Source organism: Streptopelia decaocto (assembly GCF_964273445.1).
Source record: "Streptopelia decaocto genome assembly, chromosome: 12".
Classification (NCBI taxonomy): Eukaryota; Metazoa; Chordata; class Aves; order Columbiformes; family Columbidae; genus Streptopelia; species Streptopelia decaocto.
Window position 1 is genome coordinate 1,716,747 of NC_138667.1, and position 19,612 is coordinate 1,736,358.

General features: G+C 46.4%; 1 protein-coding gene across 3 annotated transcripts in view; it reads right to left on the reverse strand.

Moving 5' to 3' along the window:
• Positions 1-8,588: 8,588 nt before the first annotated feature.
• Positions 8,589-19,612, reverse strand: part of HTR4 (5-hydroxytryptamine receptor 4) — an 81,566-nt gene continuing 70,542 nt past the window's right edge. For 2 of the 3 annotated variants that reach the window (XM_082063412.1, XM_082063413.1), the window contains exon 7: positions 14,263-14,705. In XM_082063412.1, the coding sequence (XP_081919538.1) occupies positions 14,486-14,705 (220 nt within the window). In that variant the 3' untranslated portion in view covers positions 14,263-14,485. Of the gene's footprint in view, positions 9,192-14,262; positions 14,706-19,612 lie in introns of those variants that run through there. The other variant, XM_082063414.1, reaches the window with a different exon arrangement.

Sequence of the window (19,612 nt, forward strand, 5' to 3'; positions counted from 1 at the left end):
GTAAAAGCGCCCAGGTCAGTGTTACAGCGGCTGCTTCGTGCGCTGTTGGTCGGTTCCTCGTGGGTGTGGAACTCGCAGAGGCTCCCGGGCTGTGAAACGCGTGTGTGCGGTCACGCATTTCCCAAATTGCAGTTACCAGCGTAACAATGACAATTTGCTGACTTACTCTGGTAAAAACCACAGGGCAGATTCATCTATACCGTTGTACAATTTTACGCATTCCTGTTAATGATTTTGATTCTTTGGTATCAACGTGGCTAATGGGGGTTTCCGTGACGTCGGTTCTGTAGAATTGAAGGGGCAAAACTTGCTAAATGCAGCAAAGCCGGTGTTGGTTTTCTCTGCGTCTGTCCCTCTGTGGAAAGTCTTCAGGTAACGTGGGACTAGAAATATATTCAATAAGAGGGAGAGAATGGGGCCTCACGGAAGCAGCAGGAGCTCGGGTACCGCAGCATCGTCTCACACCTGCTCCCTGTAATGGACAGGAGTGCTGGATACCAGGTAATGATGTTACATTCGCTTCAATGCGGGATCAGAGTAAATGGTTTAGTTGTAACAAATATGTTTAACCATACACAATATATTCAGTGATACTCAGACAAACCATAATTGTGACCCTTCCCAGAAGCGTTTCGAGGGATCTGAGTCATTGATTCAGTCATGTTTACCATTTCAATACAGCACGTACACAACATGCTCCTGCGTTTCTGGAGTATCTATTTGGTATCTCTAACTTTAGTGTTTTGTAGAAGTATTTATACAAATAATGTACTTATTTATATTCAGTATTTCTTTCAGTGAGCAACTGAATAGTGCGGTAGTTTTAACCTCTTAAACATTACACCCATTTTACACATAGCAGCAAAGTAATAACTAAATGAGTTGTGTCCATCTCCTGGGGTCTGGCCGGGGAACCTGCTCTCTGCACCCACTTCTGCGTCTGAAACTGAGAGGAGAGGAGCAAAGCAGGTGAAGAGATTGTTTTCCTGCTCAACCTTTGTTAGAGAAATAAATAACTATTAGTAGTACATGAGCAGGAATAGTTGTGTGAGCAGGAACTGACGCAAGCGATGGTTTGCTCGCCAGGCTGGGGGTGTGTTTGTGGTGGGCTCGCGTGCTCCATCCCGCCTCAGCTCCAGCTGCAAAGCTGTCCCTGCTGCAAGGCCTCAAAACGGCTGCTTTTCCGTGGCGAGGATCAAACAGCTGAGAGCGCCCGGGAGCTCAGACCCGGCAATGACCGTGAACTTGACCCTCGTTCCCGGCTCGGCCAGCTCCGGGATCCGCACAGCGCGCTGCACCCCAGGGCGGCCGCCAGGGGGCGCTGCCGGCGAGGGAGCGGCTCCGCGGCCGCTTCACCGTGTCCCTCCGCGCCGCGTGTCCCTCCGCCGGGGCGCAATGACACCTGCAAAGGGTCAGACGCTTCAGTTTTAAGAAATTCTGGCACACGCTTTTGGCCACTTAGAGGAAACTAAGGTTTAGAATTAAGTCATTTACGATCATTCTGTTGTTTTTACTTTAAATGGAACTTGACTTTTTTTCTTTCTTTCAGAAACACTCTGCCGGTGTGAGGTGCAAGTCCTTTCCGTGACACAGGTTCACGACCTCTTCTTGAGCTAAGATCAGCAAAGAACAGCTGATATAAATAGATAAATACCCTTCTGTAACAGCCCTAGGGAAACTAAGTAGAAATCGATCATTCCTTCCTTTTTTTGGTGTTTAAGCAACTTGATTCTGCAAGGTCACAAAAAATACAGCAGAGTATATTTAGAGATTTAAAAGCGTTGGGTACTGTACCCTGACAAATCCATACCCACTGGGTGTTTTAACAACCTCTTTTAAGACAGTTTGATGCCATATCTAGAAAACATGATACTTTATGTCCATTTCATCCTCTTGAATCCTACACATATCTCCAAAGGATCCTATATACCCTGTGGAAAACTGTCACCACATTTATAGAAGCTGATGTAGAGATACCAGGCTTGAGCAATTCTGGTTTGCAGCTTCCAGGTTGTAAAGCAGTGTGGTCTTTTGTGTCTGAGCTTCCCTTTGCCTCTTGGCTTTGTTCCCTTTTGGGGCAGACTGTGATTCTATTGCCATGTCAAACCCTGGAGGGCAAGAACGGCTTTGCACTGGTCCCGCCCAGGGTTAAACTGGGCTCAGGAGGCAGCGAAATGCCTCCTGTTGGACCTGACGGGTTTCCCTTGTCACGCTGCAAATGAGGTACCTGGGTGATCCCGCTCTGTTCATCTTTGTCCAACAGAGGAAGCGCCAGCGCCAGCTGGGGCTCTGAGCGTTGCTGTGCTCGTGTGTGGCAGCTTTGGAATGAGCGATGAAATCCATTTACAGCCCGCCTACCAAACAGCGATATTTGCATCTGGATATCGAAGCGAGCTGTTCGCTGGAGTTCAAAGGCAGCTCTGCAAACAATAAATCTGATAGGTGAGGAGGATGACAAAGGAAACTCTGATACGGTTGCATCATTTCTGGCCCCTGCTTCCTTCATGTGCTTTCCATGCATGTGGCTTCAGGGAATGAATTAAACAGGAAGGATTATCTTCCCTGGGCTGGGTCTGACTTAACAGCTCAACAATACCCTTCCTGATGGGCTATAGCTTTGGTAGATTTCTAGTGCAGAGGCGCTAGTCAGAGGGGTCTCGTCTTACAGTCAGGGAAGAGAAATAAGCTCTTTCAGGGCTGAATTCAGCTGGTCAGAGGCAGCGATTGACCAGCTGTCCACCGCAAAGTGAGTCTGAGGTGACGTGCGCCATTGCAGGCGAGCGCTTGAACTGCCCTGTGCCTCTTTTTCCCAGCAGGAAGGGGCAGCAGCTTGGAATCAGAGAATCCCAGAATGTCAGGGGTTGAAGGGCCCTGGAAAGCTCATCCAGTGCAATCCCCCCATGGAGCAGGAACACCCAGCTGAGGTTACACAGGAAGGTGTCCAGGCGGGTTGGAATGTCTGCACAGAAGGAGACTCCACAACCCCCTGGGCAGCCTGGGCCAGGCTCTGCACCCTCACCGGGAACAAGTTTCTTCTCAAATTTAAGTGGAACCTCTTGTGTTCCAGTTTGAACCCATTGCCTCTTGTCCTGTCACTGGTTGTCACCAGAAGAGCCTGGCTCCATCCTCCTGACACTCCCCCTTTCCATATTGATCCCCAGGAATGAGTCCCCCCTCAGTCTCCTCCAGCTCCAGAGCCCCAGCTCCCTCAGCCTTTCCTCACACGGGAGATGCTCCACTCCCTCCAGCATCTTCGTTGCCCTGCGCTGGACTTTTCCCCAAGGGATGTGCTGATCGCGGCCCAGAGTTGTGCAAGTGCCTGGGAAATGGAATCTCAATAGTGAGCATGTAAGGTAAATAGATACAGCAGACAGCACGCTTGGGATGTGGAGAGGAGAGCACAGAACGCTGCGTCTCAGGGACGGGCAGTGCGCAGGTTCTTGCTTTTTTCTCTGATTTAGGAGGAAGGCAAAATGGGTTTTGAAAAGAAAGGGATTTTGAAGATACGTTGTTATTTGAGGAAAGGCTCCAAGGAGCTGATGGAGATACAGATTTTGCCGCCACCCTCACTGCAGTCTCTGAGCTCTCTGTTGTGTTAGGAGGAGCTGCAGACTCCTGCCCTTGCCTATGATTTATGCTCCAAGTTACTAGTTGGAGCGATCCAGGCTCTAATCCCTTGTCCAGGGGAGGGCAGGGCGCTTGTACGGACACGTGTGCGCTGCATGTGATAACAGGACGGCCCAAACTAGCGCTGGCCACGCAGAACGCGGGCAGGGTAGAGAGCTCTCGTGGCTGCTCTGAGCCGATGCAGGAGCAGCACAGACGTTCCCAGCTGGAGTGTCCGTGTGAAGATCATTCCAGTGGTGATCCTGGCACTGCCACCCGGCTCTGGAAAGGTGGCAGCGAGAGAATTGACTCTTTGGGAGAGTCATGATGGAGTATAAGAGTGGGGCACAGTCATGGAAATGGGTAAGTAAAGGGATCTGTGTTAATCTCTGTAGTCCTCATAGTAACCCCTGGACAAACAGCTGTTGGTCAGGCACTGGCAGTAGTTATTGCAATAATGCTCTGGACGCTGTTTTTTGCAGATAGAGGGCTGTGCTTGAATAGGGCTGGATTTAGAGATTAGTTGCATGAAGATGACCCTTGATACGGTTTGACAGCCCTTTGTGATACTTACGCCAAGAGCCCTGTTTGGTGAGTGGGATTCAGGCGTCAGGAATGGGACAACAGATTCATTACTGAGGCTGCTGGAAAAGGGCTGAGTCCTGACGCTCTGACACGCGCCCTGGCAGCTGGACACCCTCCTCTGGGCCCCTCTAATCCGAGCTGTGAAGAAACCTTCATGCAAGTCAAGTGTCGTCCTTGCTCAGCAGGGAAATGCATTTTCCTCCTGTTCTGGGGGGCTGAGAAGCCCCTTCCCGAGTTCCCTTTGAGAGCACAGACGGGGCAGCGCAGCTGCGGCAGGAACATCTGCCCGCACCGCATCCCCGTCCTCTTGTGCTCCGGGAAAGATGCTGAGGGTTTCTCTGGGTTCTTTTAAACAGTTGAATTCCAGAACTTCAGAAGATCAATGAAAATCGTTAAAAAATGACAGAATTCTGTAAATTGTCAAATAACGAATGCTAAAATAATGGTAAGCTCTTCTGCCAAATCTTTGAAATGCTTCAAGTAATCAGCATATATTTGCCAGGAAATCTACTACATTTCCTAATAGCATAGGCAATGTCAGTTCAGTTTAGCAGGAAGTAGTGGAGCTCAGATATTGGGTAAATTCTAGTTAAATGATATCTGTGTTTTTAAGTAGGTGACAAAGTTCCTGTGATGAAGTCTTTATAAGATGCTGAGTGAATATGTGAGCATTTTGGATTCAGAAAGATTTAAGCTATACAAAAATTGAAAGAACTAAAAGCTTTTGTATGTTTTTATTGACTTCACATTAGTAGGAAAAAAAACCCCAACAAACCAACCAGATGTATTGCCTTTTGGCATGATAACACTCAGAGATGGCTCAGGAAATCCAATGTGGAGGAAAAGATTGGATCCTAAAGTACTGCGATGCCATGGACCGTGGTGCCGTGGACTGCGGTGCGATGCCAATGGAAGCGATTGACTTCGTTTTTAAGACACTGCAGTACATGTTTTCACTTCTTGTTGTGCTTAGGCATCCTGTAAGAGGAGCAGGTCACATATTACGCTTCTGAACTAAACAGAAAGGATTTTGATAATTTATTGAAAGCATTTTTCTAATTATTCTGCTGAGATACTGTTTCTCCTCTTCTTTTTTTCATTGCCCTCTCCAAGACTAAGAACTGAAAACACATTAAGTGTTGGAAGAACTGTGAAGGATAACCGCGGAAGGGCTGTTTCCCCATAGGACTCGCCCATTTGCGTGGTGTTTGAGCGTGACCTGTGGGACCCTTGGGCTGCAGCCACATCTCGGTCCATGTCCCCGAGCAGCAGAGCCGCTGGCACTGCGAGCGCTGACATTTACAGAGCCCGTGTCATCCACTCATTGCTCCACACCCCTCCAGGCTTGCTCATCAGCTAATTAAAGCCTGTGGCTTCCGCACTCTTCCTTGGAGCTTCTGTTTTGCGAACGCAGCTTCCCATTGGCGACGTGTTTATTCTGTCTCCACATCTTACTTTGCAGCGTGACTGTGAATTAGCATCTGAGTAAACTGGGTATCGGGGCCGTGGAAGCTGCTCAGATTACCCGCAGCTCTAGTCTTAGGCCAGGTTTTCAGTCTGCCTTTGGAAGTGCTCAGCCTGTTGCTCTGCTTCCCTCTTGCAGCACAAGCGACCTCAATGCATCGTTGCATGTGCCCTGCTAACAAATACCGTGCAAGACCTCTGGAGCTGAGAAAAATACAGAAATGTGGCAACACAACTGTGTTGACAGAGCAGCCTCCTGAAGACAGTTTAGCAAAGGCCCAGACAGCCAATTTCTAATAAGCTGGTTGTTCTGCGTGCACGTTATCTCTGGTGAGGAAAAGTGTCAGCGGTTGTAATCCCAGGAAACAGCCACAGCAGGCATCGTGCTTAACACTTCTGAGGTTTACTGCATGCAAAAAAATGTAAAGTGCTCCCGGACCGTACATGTGGTGTGTGGTAATTTGCTGATGAGTACTACTCGTATATTGACGTGAAGAAATAAATATATGGTTATTAGAGTGAATCTGTGAAAGGCGGTAGAAAAGAGAGGGAAAGGAGGGAAGAAAGGAGCATCCTTTTTGAGTCAGATTCACTGGGGAGCTCAGAGAAACAGAGCTGCACAGAATTATGAGTCCCCATCTGCAAATGCCTGTCAGTGTGATGCCCATTGCAGCAACAGCTGAGCGCAGAGTGGGAGGTGGACGCGGCCCGGGCGAGGGAGGAAGGGGGTCGGTGACAACCAAAGAAAGGGCAGGTGCAGGAGAACTTGGTGCAGGGTTGTGCTGGTGGGCAAAAATGACGAGCTTGCATTGTGACCTAAGAGCTCATCAGTATTTTCAAAGCAACAGGGCCAGATTCTCCCGTGATGTGAGAACTGTTGGAGGATATTGCGAGGCAGGGGGAGAGCGTTGAGTGGTGGCAGCTTGTTTGGAGTGAAAACAGTACAAGAAGTGAGCGTGAGCAGTGTACATTGAGGATTTTTTTAATTCTTTTTAGAAACAACCAATGCATTACATATTGTTCAGCACAGGCAAAGACACTGCAAGCCAAAATGGTCAACGGGAAGATGAACTCAGAGGCTACAGGAGCAGCTGCCTTCAGTGATCAGGTACGAGCGCTTCCCATGGACAGCTGGTTTTAAGTAGAAATTCTAACATTAGCGATGATGGACAATGTCATTTCTTGGGTTCACAGAAGCATTGCTGAGATTATTGACTTATTAAGCAGGAGCTGCCACGTGGTTCATGGCAGGTGTACTGAGTCCAATGAGCAATTAGCCAGAGATCTTTCATGTTTGGTATTTCATTCAAATAGGGTGTTTGGAATTGGAGCCTTTTTTCCAATCCGATCTGTTGACCATTTTGGATAGTGAGCTACTGACCCCATCGATAGAGCCTTCTGAACAATGCCCTCGAGTAAAATTCAGTGTCGAGAAGTTCATTTTAAATTAAGAAGAGATATATTACTAAAACACATAAAAATATAGACGACGACACTTCAAGGACAACAGCAGAAACGACCACCACCACCATAGCATCTCCGTGCTGCTGGTTCCATAGCACTCCGAGACATTTCACACCGATATCTTGATGCCTTTTAATGGGGACAGAGAAAAGCTTTTCTATGATTTTTTTCAGGAATTTGATACTTGAGGTAAAACCAAGACAACCTGTTCTGCAGCCTTGAGACCCAAATCCAGACAAACCCCCACGAGCAGCTCCACGGAGTGGAGATCATAGGACTGAAGTGGCCCCGGATGGGTTTTTTCCAAACTTTCAATAATGAGCCATTTTCCTCCTCCGCTGCTCTGTTTCGGTGTTAACAATAGAGCTGAACTGATAACAACTTCTTTTGGAAACACAGCCTAGTTAAAACAGATCACTGCCAAACCGTTCCTAACGACGAATCGGGAATTGGCTCAAACGACCTCAGCCTCTCTTCTCGCAGCACTTGTGTTCTTCCCATTGGCACCTGTCACCAGAACACCAACAGTTCCTCAACTGACAGCATTTTCTACATCGGTGTCTACTCTCCTCTAATTAGGGCTGTTCCTGCCCAGTGTCCTTTTGAACCCCAAAGGAAAATGATGTGAAACTATCAGTGACAGTTTAATGCAGAAGCAGCATTTGCAGAAGCCAGACACCGTGGTGATAGAGCCGCTTGTTCTGATCATGCAAAGAGGTTTTTTCCCTACTGAGCAACACTTTTGTTTATTCCGAGCAGGATTTGTTTGTTTGTTTACAGTAACTACCTGTCACATAGCAACAGAAACATTACTAAATAATTATATTTATAATGTTAAGCTCCTGGGTCTAGAAGCTTTTAATGAAAAAACCCACACATTCCTGATAAAAAATAATAAATAATGTTGCCTTTTCTTTTTACATTAAAAATATCTGTACATGATTACACAATATAACAAAGTACCACTTTATTTTCTAGGCTCAGGGTGGCATCTCTGGGTTCGATCTTCACCTAAGAAGGGCAGAGGCTTGTGGTCTTCATCCCAGGTATTTCGCACTGTGGGAAAACCATCCTCCCAAAGGCGTGAACTCCGCAGCCTCGCGCACCCTCTCCATGCAAAGGTGGAAGCATCTCACAAGCAACACGGCAACATCTACATGCAGGAAGCAGCTAAAGACTGAGATCTTTGCAAACAGAGATGTGCATGTGGTGATATTTTGAAAGCCTGGAAACTTCTTGCCTCAACTGGAAGGGAACGGAAACAAACAGCAAAATAAAGACGGAAAACGTAAGTAGAAGTCTGTCTTAATGTAGCTAGAAAAGCTTCTTAGATGGTGTATTTTTCAAGACGGCACTTAGTGATGTATTACAGAGTGACTCTGGCTCTTGGCCAACCTTCCTCTTGGTTCCAGTGCCCCCGAGCAGGACGGCACTGGCTGCTGGGCCGCGGTGTCACGGCCACGTGCTTCCTCTGATTTGGCCAAAGAAAAAGTGCTTTTTCTCTCCTGACAGCATCTGCTCAGCAGTGGGCAGGACCTCGCACAGATAAAACCTGCATTTAGTCTCCATCGTGTCAGGGCTTTAGCCAGAACTTGTCGTCTTTAAGATCGTGGTGTCACAGGACGGAGAGGTGGCTCGGACATGGGGGGCAGCTGGAAAGGAACAACACCAATCCCTGCCCTGGGTGGTTTGTGTCTGTGTTGTCTCCTTATGTTAACAGATAACAGCTCACTCCCCATAAGGCTCTGACATAGTCATAGAGTCCGGCTGTCCTGGCAATCCAGGAAAGTCTTGTGCTCCTGTACCTCCCGTTCTCCATCGCCCCGCACGGGTGCAGCTGGACATTCAGGTGAAGTCAGCGCAGGAGGCACCACAGCAATGCAGATGAAGGAGTTTTCATAGAGTCCTGCTGTCCGTGAAGCCTTTGGGTATCCTAAAAGGAACCCGCTCATTCAGCTGGGCTGTTCCTCTTCTAGGACCATGACTAGAAACAGGACTCCTGGGATTCAGGGTCGTTGTGGATGGGAAGCTTCTCGTGTTCCTGATGATGCCCATTATGTAAAACGGTGTACCTAGGGGTAGAAAAACATGAAGAAAGATACGTTAGTGCTAGTTAAAAGGACAGGCTGATGTAAAATGAGTTCTTGACAACCACAAAGTACATCTTAAGACAGTACATCTTCCAAATATCCAGATCCCACATTAAGCAAATGTGAATCCCTACTTTGCTCCATGGCAGGGAACCAAATCTTCAGTTTGATGCAGTTAAAGCAATGCATGAAAACCAAGAACCTGTTGGTTTTCATGTACCTAAGGTGCAGCTGGCAATGAGAGGAAACCAGACCACCAGACCAAAGAACTAACTGGTCATCAGTGGGTGGACTAAAGCTGAAGGCATTTCAGTTACTGTCTTCAATAAAAACATTTGAAGAATCATTTGAGACTGGCTTGGGAAGTGAATGCTGTTTAAGATGAAACCAAGACCAACATTTCAGGGCATTTCCACTTACAAAATAAAGTACTGTCTGTCTATTGCAGAGCTGGGTTTAGTGCCAGTTCTAGTTTGTGTCATCAAACCAGTGTTCATGTTTTGTGTCCTTTGGAGGTATCATGTCATGCATATACCTTTCTGATACTTTTTCCAGGCTTTGGGCCAGAAATGGAAAAGCAGAATTCAGATGTGAGGAAGCCCACGTTATCTCTTACCCTGTGCTCATCTACCAGCCCGTGTCCTGCTGTCCATCTCAACGAGGCTTTCTGAACAGAACTGTTTGTTTAGTTTGCTAATGACATGCAGCTCTGCTCCCTGAGGTGCGTGTAATGCCACTGAAATGGCTGAAGTAGATGAGCTGAGTATCCTACAAATGATGTACCCACTAGTTCCAGTAGATCAGCCATGGACTCAAAATGAAAGGCAGGGTATAAACTACAGAATTTGTAGTTTTGCCCATCAGAATTTGTCCTGGTGAACGTTGCCAGAGGAATTTACCTTCTAATGTACTGGATATTGTTTTTCAACATGGTCAGGCTTGGTTGCTTAATACACGTCACTGTATGTGCCCATGTATCCATTAAACATCGTCCCTTAGTACTCCATCACTTTAAATAATGATCATATATTTCAAAAATGTGCTAATTCTGCCAACAAGATACAGACTCAATGCAAGAAACAAGACATTTTGCATCTAGCACTGAACAGACACTCCGATTAGATGACCATGAAGCATACAAGTCATAACGTAATTTTAATTGATACCAAGTCAGACATAGCACACAGGGCGAGGTGATCCAGCAGAGCAAAATCTCTGCTGCAAAGGGTGATAGAGGAGAGCCAGGAGCCCCTCTGCTCTGTGAACAAAGCAGACAGACTTGAGAGCAACTCAGGACTTGCTCGGGAGCACGACAGACAGGCACTGAAAGAGCCAAAGAGCCAAACCTTTCCTCCTCTTCTGCAGCAGTCAGAACACAGTTGTGCAAGAGCAGCAAGTTAGCAGGTGATGCCGTTTGTTACAAAGACGCATTAAGCTAAAGAGAAGTCATTAAGATGTCCCAGGGTCTCCTGTGTCTGTCTGAAGCTCAACACTTCCAGCTGTTTACCCTGTGGGGAAAGAGGACGGGTAGGAGAGGAGGAAAGAGCATCCGAAGGCAGCACCGTGGGGTGATGGCTTGTTCTGGTGCGGGCACATCACTCTAAAGGTCTTACCAGCATCTCCAGGAGCTGCTGGAGTCCCCTGCCAGCACGGTGTTACCAGGGCTGTTTTGCATACTGTGGTTTCTTCGAATGAAAGTTCAAAGGCACTTGCCAGTAACATGGCAGCAATTTAGTGTCAGATAACGGGCAGAATTATAACAGACCTGCTTTTTCCACACCACTGTATCTTAACTGCTCTGCTCTTTAAAAATACAGTTAATTTTTCAGGCATCTGTATCTATGGGAAGCAAGTTTCAGAGATGAAGCGCGGCTGCAGCGGAGACTCCGTTTGGCCTCACCTGATGTGCCTCAGCTCTGCCCCACCGAGGAGCCAAGCACCACGGCACCCATCACCGAAGCACCACGGCACCCACCACCGACCCCATTCAGACCCTGGGCGTGTGGGCTGAACGTTTCAGGAGGAATTTATCAAGTAGGTTTGAGTAACGAATACATCTGAGGAAGCCATAATATGCGAGCAGGAAAAAATTTAAAAGGTTTAAATGCATTAAGTGAATTATCTGCAGCAAATGAGTTGTTCAGCTTTCCTGACTATATTAATATCCCTTTGATGGGATTTGTATACGCTGGCAAGTTAAGGTACCAGGCTCAGTTGCCAGCAGCACCCCTGGCTGCCCCTGCCCTCTGCCCCCCGGGGGACAGCGTCACTCACTTCATTGACAGCTTTACTGGGATCATAAACATCACCACCCAGCAATAAAGCCCAATAATGGAAAGACTTTACGACGTATAAAGGGACCCTGCTGCGGGCTATTCACATACTTGCCAAATAGTACTTTAATTGTGATGACGACCAATTTGGAGATAATTGCTTCTGCATCTCCTGCTATTTCTGACAGTCCAAAGGACTCTTTAATTAACTGGTTGGATTAGCTCTCAGCACAGTGGAGGGGAGCTCTGTGTTACCCTCCGTAGGCCCATGACCAGAACATGGAGCTCCAGTGTTATTCTAGGAACTCAGGAAGAACCAGGGAGAAAACACCAAGCGATACAGTGGCTCTTTGTCCTCCTCCCACTTTCACTCCCTGCAGAGCTATCCCCAACACCAACTTGTACGATTGATTAAGGAAGCAAAGCCAAGAAGTTGCTGATCTTTGGCTTCCTCACCTGTAAGGACAAACAGTCACTGTTTCCATGGAGCCAGAGGTCCCTGCTTAATCCTCTCCTGATGAAGCAGCCCCCGGGTTCCAGCTCGGGCCCCCAGGATCACACCTGTCTCGATGCAGAGCGGAAAGCAGCGCAATTTCGGGGCAGGAATGCTGGCTCTGAACACAAGAGCTAACAGCATCCATCTCCTCGGCAGAGCACGACCCGGGAGGAGAGGAAGGAACCCCCGATGGGGTGTGTGCCACCCCTGTATCGCAGCTCGCAGCCACCCGTCCAGTTTGGAGACAGTTCCCGGGGTCCTTTGGACAGTGGGGAACGGACAGGAATTGGAAGGTATCTGCTCCCTTTCCCAAAAACGCCTCCCACCACCCTTCATGCCTGTGGTATCTACGTAAAGCTGCCCACGCTGGTTACACACGCCCACGGCTGCGCCAGCCTGGGAAGCACAGCTTGCCCTTCTGCACCTGTTTTACCCCCGAATTACCCCCCAGCTTTTAACAGTAGTCTTTGCTCTGAACATTTGCACCCATCCTTCTTCCATCAGCCTGCAGGCTGTTAATCCCGATGGCTGCTGCAAAGGGCCCCTCGCAGGTACAGCAACTCTGCAGGGTTTGGATCACGTTAGTACATGTGCTGCTCATCAGTAACAAACGGAGCGCAGGGGCAGCCCTGCCCAGCTGCAGACGGACCAACGACGGGCTGAAGGGCTCGTGTGGCAGCAGCTCCCGCACACCATCGACTTTCCCACGTGTCTGCCCTTCCTCCCACCGCTGGTCCTGCTCCCTGTGTGCTCAGACAGGGCCACGCAGCTTTGGTTCAGTGGGACGTTTGCACAAGGAGATGCGAGCACCGGGAATTAGAACCTGAATACTGGCCAGAATGGGAGAAACGGAGACTCCTTCAGTCTCAACAAAGAACCCTTGACATGATGTCTCTGCCTTCATCTGTTTTCTGACCAGATCCTGAAGATCCTGGTGTGAAAACAGCGGAGCAGATCTCAGAAATGAAATATGGCAAAGGAGCTGAAGTGCAAAGAATTGTTTGCAGATGCATCCTTGCAGGGTGATGAAGCTGGTGAAGTGAAGCTGGTAAAATGAGGTTTCCAAGAAGGAAAGCAAGGAGGGGATGATTTCTCTCAGTGACAACATAAGCCTCTTCTTCACAGAAGTAAACACTTGTTAGGATTAGAGGAGGACAAAATGCTACTGTGTATGATGTGATAAACTCTGATTATTTACGTTTTGCCTGAGAACAGATTCACATTTTTAATGATGGAAACCACCACCACTGAACCCAGCCACCTCAGGGCATGGGATGCAGGGAGGAGGCTGCAACTGCAAGTGGAATCGAGCTTCCAAATTGAACAAAGAATTGAAACTTTTCTTGGATTTGAAAATGAAGTTGGTCCACAATTTATCTTTCCTTGCATTTCTTTTTGTTTCCTGTCAGAGCTGCACAGCTTCTCAGTGCTTTCCCATCTGGAAGATACGCCGCACCATTATTGTGGCTTCACACTCAATACAGTGTCCATTTCTCAAAGCTCCATTTCTTTCAGATGGGCTTACAGAGGAAGAATAAATATCTCTCTTGAACACCAAACTGGGATTACGGGTAACAATCGCTTGGCAGACCAGAGTAGGTTATTTTAATGAACTCATCATTCTGAAATAAGCCTTCCACCATCTGTTCAGTCCCATAATTATAAATGCAAACAACATAATTCATAAATGCACTATAAAAGAGAGGGAAAGGGAGAACAGCTCAAGCTGACTGTTTGTTAGTTATTCCAGGCGGTGATGCATCTGCTTGCTTTGTTCCTGTTTCAGGAGCAGGTAAAAAACAGTCCTTTAATTCTGTATTTGATGGCAGTCACCGACCCACATTAAATGATTGCCCATAGGTGACAGAGATGTCATTGAGTGCACTACAGCTTCTGGTTGGCATCACTATTTAGCCACGTCTATGATGGGAGCGCACAGGGAAGATCACACAGCCCATCCCGGATCCCCGTGACAATGCTATTTCCTCCATGAAAAGATGCTTTTGACCTTTTGGAAAACTGGGAAATTTTGTGAAACGTTCAGAAAATGGAGAAGAGCGTCAACATAAAATCCAAGAATCTCTGGAATTTTCTGGTTTAATTTGCGACATTTTTCATTTTGAAAGAAGCCTTGGTTTTTAATCTGAAATACACAAAATGTCAAAATGGAATGTAAACGAAACATGTTGCTTCATTTCCACTTTTCTGTTAAAAAATGAATATACATAAACCAAACTAAATGCATTTTCGCGAAACGCTTTATTTTAATATATCTGCATTTTAGATTTTCAAAAAGTCCAAGCAGAAATGTCCCTCTCCTGCAATTAATGGGTTCGTAGACTCCATGAAATGGAAAGGTTTCCAGTAATTCTGTAAAGTCGGGGCTGAACGACTCCGGCTTCCAGCTGCTGAGTGAACCACCACATCTGGCCATTTCCAGCGGGATGAGAAGAACACCCCGCCACCTGCTCAACACCGTTCCCCAAAGGGAGCCACAAATTACAAGCTCATTCTGCCTTTTTGTCGATACGTATCAACACTGCAGAAGACGTAAGTCGATTTGATAACCGATGCTGAAAAACTACTGCTGTATCTAATAATTCTAGGCCAAAGAGCTCCTGTTTCTCGGTGGGTTTCTCCCTGGTTCTGAGATGAAATACTTGCAAGATCTCCGAGCAATGAGGTTTAAGCTTTTTGTGTGTCGTTCTTCTGCTGCGTCTGGTTGACCTGCAACCCAGAGGAGAGCAGCACGTTATCCAAGGTGAGTTTACTACAGGTAGGTCTCCCTCCGCACCTACTCATGATCTGTGTGGGCCAACACAAGCCAATTCAGAGATAATTTCTCTTCTAAACAGACGAGAAACCAATGAATATAAAAAGAGTGCGTGAACTGAGAAAACACAGTGAGACCCGCTCCAAGAGAATTCCCTCAAATATCAGATATTTTCCCTTAAACTCTGCAGATATACCGTCGGTATTTGTCTCCCGTGCGCTGTCGAGCGCGGGGCTCCGGCCCGAGGGGGCTGCAGGGTTTTGGACCCCTGCACGGGGACGGTGAAGCCGTTGTGGCCGGTTCCTGGGAGCTGGTCAGGCTGGACGGCAGATGAACGTCTCCATCCCATCCTCCCATGGCCATTTCTCTTCGCTGCCAGCTGACGGGCTGCAGAGCAACTGCCAATGTGATTAGCTGAGCAAAGGGCCTGGGGGAGACAATGATGTGCTAAATCACCTGCTGGAGCCCTGGGGTGGAACAGCCGACCAGACGTGGTCGGGATCTGTAACCTGGCCAAGGAACTTCAATCCATGCTCTGCACTGAGCTTTGCAACAAGGACCTTCCTTTGCCTCCACTGGTTCTTATTCCAATCCTGGGGAGGGATCATCTACCTGTGTGTAAAACCGCCCAGCCAGCGGATTTGATGTCTCAAGCAGCCTGAGCAAAGATAAAACATTCCTAAATACTTAAAATGCCCTAGCCAAGTTTGAATCTGTCCTAGCCTTATTTCATTTATTTTAATAAAGAGGAGCAAATATCAGTGGGCCGTTCCTCCTTAGCCGTGATGCAGTCCTTTGGGAAAACATGGGCAAAACCCACAGAAATATAATCAAAAGTTCCATTTTCGCGTTGCAGCTGAATGGTGAAAATCTGGATCTCAGGAAAACATTTGGATTGCTAAGTTATTTATACAGATATGACAGCAATGTTGATTTTAAAGTCATTTGTAGTCAAATGTAAATACAAATTTATCTCTATCATCCCATGATGTGTTTATTTTTTTCCACTCTTAAGCAGTTATGCTGAATATCTTAATTATCTTTAAATCAAATAAGGCTGTTCAGACCTTGTGAGCTGGAATTAAGCACTCATCATTCTTTACTAAATTTCAGATAGAGGTTTTAAAGCCAGCTGTCTCCAGCCCACGTAATCCAGCCTCCAGTACATTTTGTAAGGCTTCTAATGCCTCCTCGGGTTTAACATTTGCAGACAGTTCTCCAAGGAAGTAATAAGCTGGGAAAAGAAATAAATGACTTTCTTTGTATCTGACGAGTGGCAGAACACAAAGCAAGCAGCTATCAATACTGTTTCTGTCCTTTCTTAGGGACACGGTTTAGTGGTGGCCTTGGCAGCGTTGGGTTAACAGGCTTTTCCAACCAAAACGATTCCATGGTTCTATTCTATCTCCAAAAGTGGAGGCGAGCAGATAATGTCCGGTGGATATGTGACCGCACCAACACGGAGGCACTACTGCTTTAGCTTGATGTACAATAGAGAAGGTGCCTATTTTCTTCTGGCAAAACAAGAGCAAAATCCCTTCCAGTTCATTAATTTCTGTGTTTACAGTAGAAATGTATCTTTTATTAAGGAGGATGTTTAACTCCTTTTAAAAGTGCAGGCAAATAATAAGCTGAAATATGATTTTGAAATGAAATGTCAAAACACCTCAGCATCTTGTTTTCTTTTCATGTTCTCCTGCTGAAAACATTTGCTGAACTTGACCCAATCAGTTCGTCTCCCTGCAACCGCAAGTGCTCATTACATCTTCCTTTTTAAAAAATTCTTGTTATTTCCAGGCTTTATTAATTAATTTGGTCTAAGATAAACAATAGGAATCCATTCGGGCTACTATAACTTCAACAGCTAATCCCAGCACGCTGCTCCTTTGCTCGGAAGACTCTTGTTCCATGAATGGAGGAGAATCACATTGGCCTCTCAGGCAGTGCTGAGCACAACCTTGCACTTGGCATGGGAAACATATCAGATAGAGCTTGATTAATGAAGATAACTAATTAGGAGCCTGGCCTGAGTCAACCAAGGCATTTCACACAGGTCAGCAAAGCAGCAAAGGGTCGAATTCAATAAAAACAGGGCTGAAGGAACACATTTTGGATGTCATCATCCCTGGGTGCTCGCTAAATCCTTTTCCACAATGTTATAAAGTCTCGTTGCTGCATTGAGTAATAACCTCTTAAGATGATAATTACCAAGATCAGCGAAGTGAGCTGTTTTAAGAAACTGTTGACAGAAGGTTAGCAAGGGCTCAGGACACCTCTTTTCCCAGCTTCCTTAGGCTTCCGTCTTGCAGCTGCTTGACCCGAATGATGTTTATAAGTTTCCCTATTTTCCACTGCAGGACACTCTGCTCAACTTCAGCAAAAGGCCTTGGACTTTGAATATTATGAACATAAATGTGACAATGACTGGTGATGAAAAACATGGGATCCACACAGCAACCAAGGTGATGGAGTCAATCCAGAGACGCTGACTCCCTCCATCACAGATTTACAACTTGTTAATGTTATAATAGTTGATGTTTCCACAAGAGAAACAGAAACTTGGGCACTGAAGGACAGAAACTAAGCTAAGTTTAAAATCAGCAGGGAAACTATTTGTTTTCAATGATATAAATCTATTTGCTAATTATAAGCGCCAGCATAAACAAGTAAGCAAATGACTGAGGCCATTCAATGCCACGCTACACAACATGGGCACTCTCCCCTTCTCACATTAACTCTGCATTTCCATTTCTCTCTCATTAATGTTAAGTTTCATACTACTTTATGTGCTCTAATTACCTGAAGTTTTTGGCCTACAGTTCATGTTTGCACCATAATTAATGCAACATTCATAAAAGACCCAAATCTGATAATTAGGAGAGTACTCGGAAGTGCTCGTTTACATTAGAAATACACAGCATCGCATTAAGAGCAGCTTTAACTACCCACAGATGGGATAGCTCATAATAGGCTTCTGTTTTTTAACTAAGGTGTTTCAATTACTGAAGAACAAGCAGGATCAATTAAGAATATTCAAATGGAAGATAATGAAATTTTTTTTAATAAATTGAGATTTCACAACTGGCATAATTAGACCTTTTCATCTGCAAAGATAAAAACCACAAGCCATTCATCAAAGCTCTGGAATGAAATAGTGGCAAAAGCCCTTGGAGCTGTTTCCTTGTGCAATGGAGACACCATAATGGAGACCACATCTGGAATATTGTGTCCAGTTGTGGCCCCTCAGTTCCACAGGACAGGGAACTGCTGGAGAGAGTCCAGCGCAGCCACCAAGATGCTGCAGGGAGTGGAGCATCTCCCGTGGGAGGAAAGGCTGAGGGAGCTGGGGCTCTGGAGCTGGACAAGAGGACACTGAGGGGGGACTCATTCCTGGGGATCAATATGGAAAGGGGGAGTGTCAGGAGGATGGAGCCAGGCTCTTCTGGTGACAACCAGTGACAGGACAAGGGGTAATGGGTACAAACTGGAACACAAAAGGTTCCACTTAAATTTGAGAAGAAACTTGTTCCCAAAGGGCAGCAGCAGACCCTCCTGCTCCATTCTCCTATATACACCCCACTTGCAAACATTAAATCCCTGAATCACTTTCAGAGACGGTTGCTCCTTGTTTTTAGCTTGGTTAAAACCAATACCAAAATAAGCCAATAAGTACATATTGCTTGGTGGCTGTATTTTCATTCCCCTGTTGTTCTTCAGGAAGGATGATGCTTCGTTTGCTCATCTGCCTTCCCTGCCAAGAGCTATTTCACAGCCAGGTTAGATTGTCTTCAGGAGCGTGCTGGGGAGGACAGGAGGTGCCTCCGACAGCTTCTTCATTCCGATATGATTCAGAGGTTGCTCAGTCCCCCTTTTCTGTTCGCTGTATCCCCAAACATCCTGTGACGATTGCCTGTTCTCTGACTTCAGCCTTTCCAGTCTCAACAGGAGTAGTTCCTGGACATCTGCTGCTGAGAACCTCACGGGAGTGATGCCAGTTCCTGCTCCCCCCAGGCCCAGGGACCCTCTGAGCTTGTGTGTGCAAGAAGGGCTGGGGGAAGAAATGTTCTCATCTGAGCATCACAGCAAGCAGAACCTCTTCTCTTCTGGAGGTCTCCGAAAGAAAACCATCAAGCTCAGCCGGAACATTTGAGTACATGATGTCCAAGGACGCTTCTCCAAGTGTCAGGAGAGGTAAAAATCTGAGGAGGAAGGAGTATTGATGCAAACGGTTTCTAGCTTTTGGGAGGATGAGGGAAATCCAAGAACTAGGGAGCATAATCAAAGCAGATATTTATCCTCTGATGGGTTTCATAAAGTAAAAAGAGCCCTAACAATCCCTTTTGAGATCCTCTGTTACCCAAATGCCTTGTAGATTGGAGCATGACCCTTAAGAGCTGTACTGATCAATGTACTGATTTTGATCATAGGAGGAGGTAACTAGTGCAATCAAAATATCTGGCAATCAGCTGGGAGAAACACACACAGTAATCACTGATAAAGTCGGATTCCTTCCCCTGCTGACACAATTAAGTTTTCAGGGTTTTTTTGCAGAAACATAAGGTGGGGAAATTAAGTTCCAGGTGAAACTAGTAATTTATTCTACTTGACGTAAAGTGAAACGCTGGCAGAAAACAATCCAAAAATGTTTTATGAATACTGAGTCTTTGCATTGACTCAGCCAAGTTTGAGTCCTTTAAGCATATGTGACACTCTGAAGGTTTTTGGAATGGGCCTGTGGAATATGTATTTTCATTGGTATTCAAGTCACATACCATAGTTACACCTGCAAATGACAGAGCACAACCACAACAGTATGTGGTACCTAAATCTGAATGCAAACTGTCAAGGCAGATCAGAGATG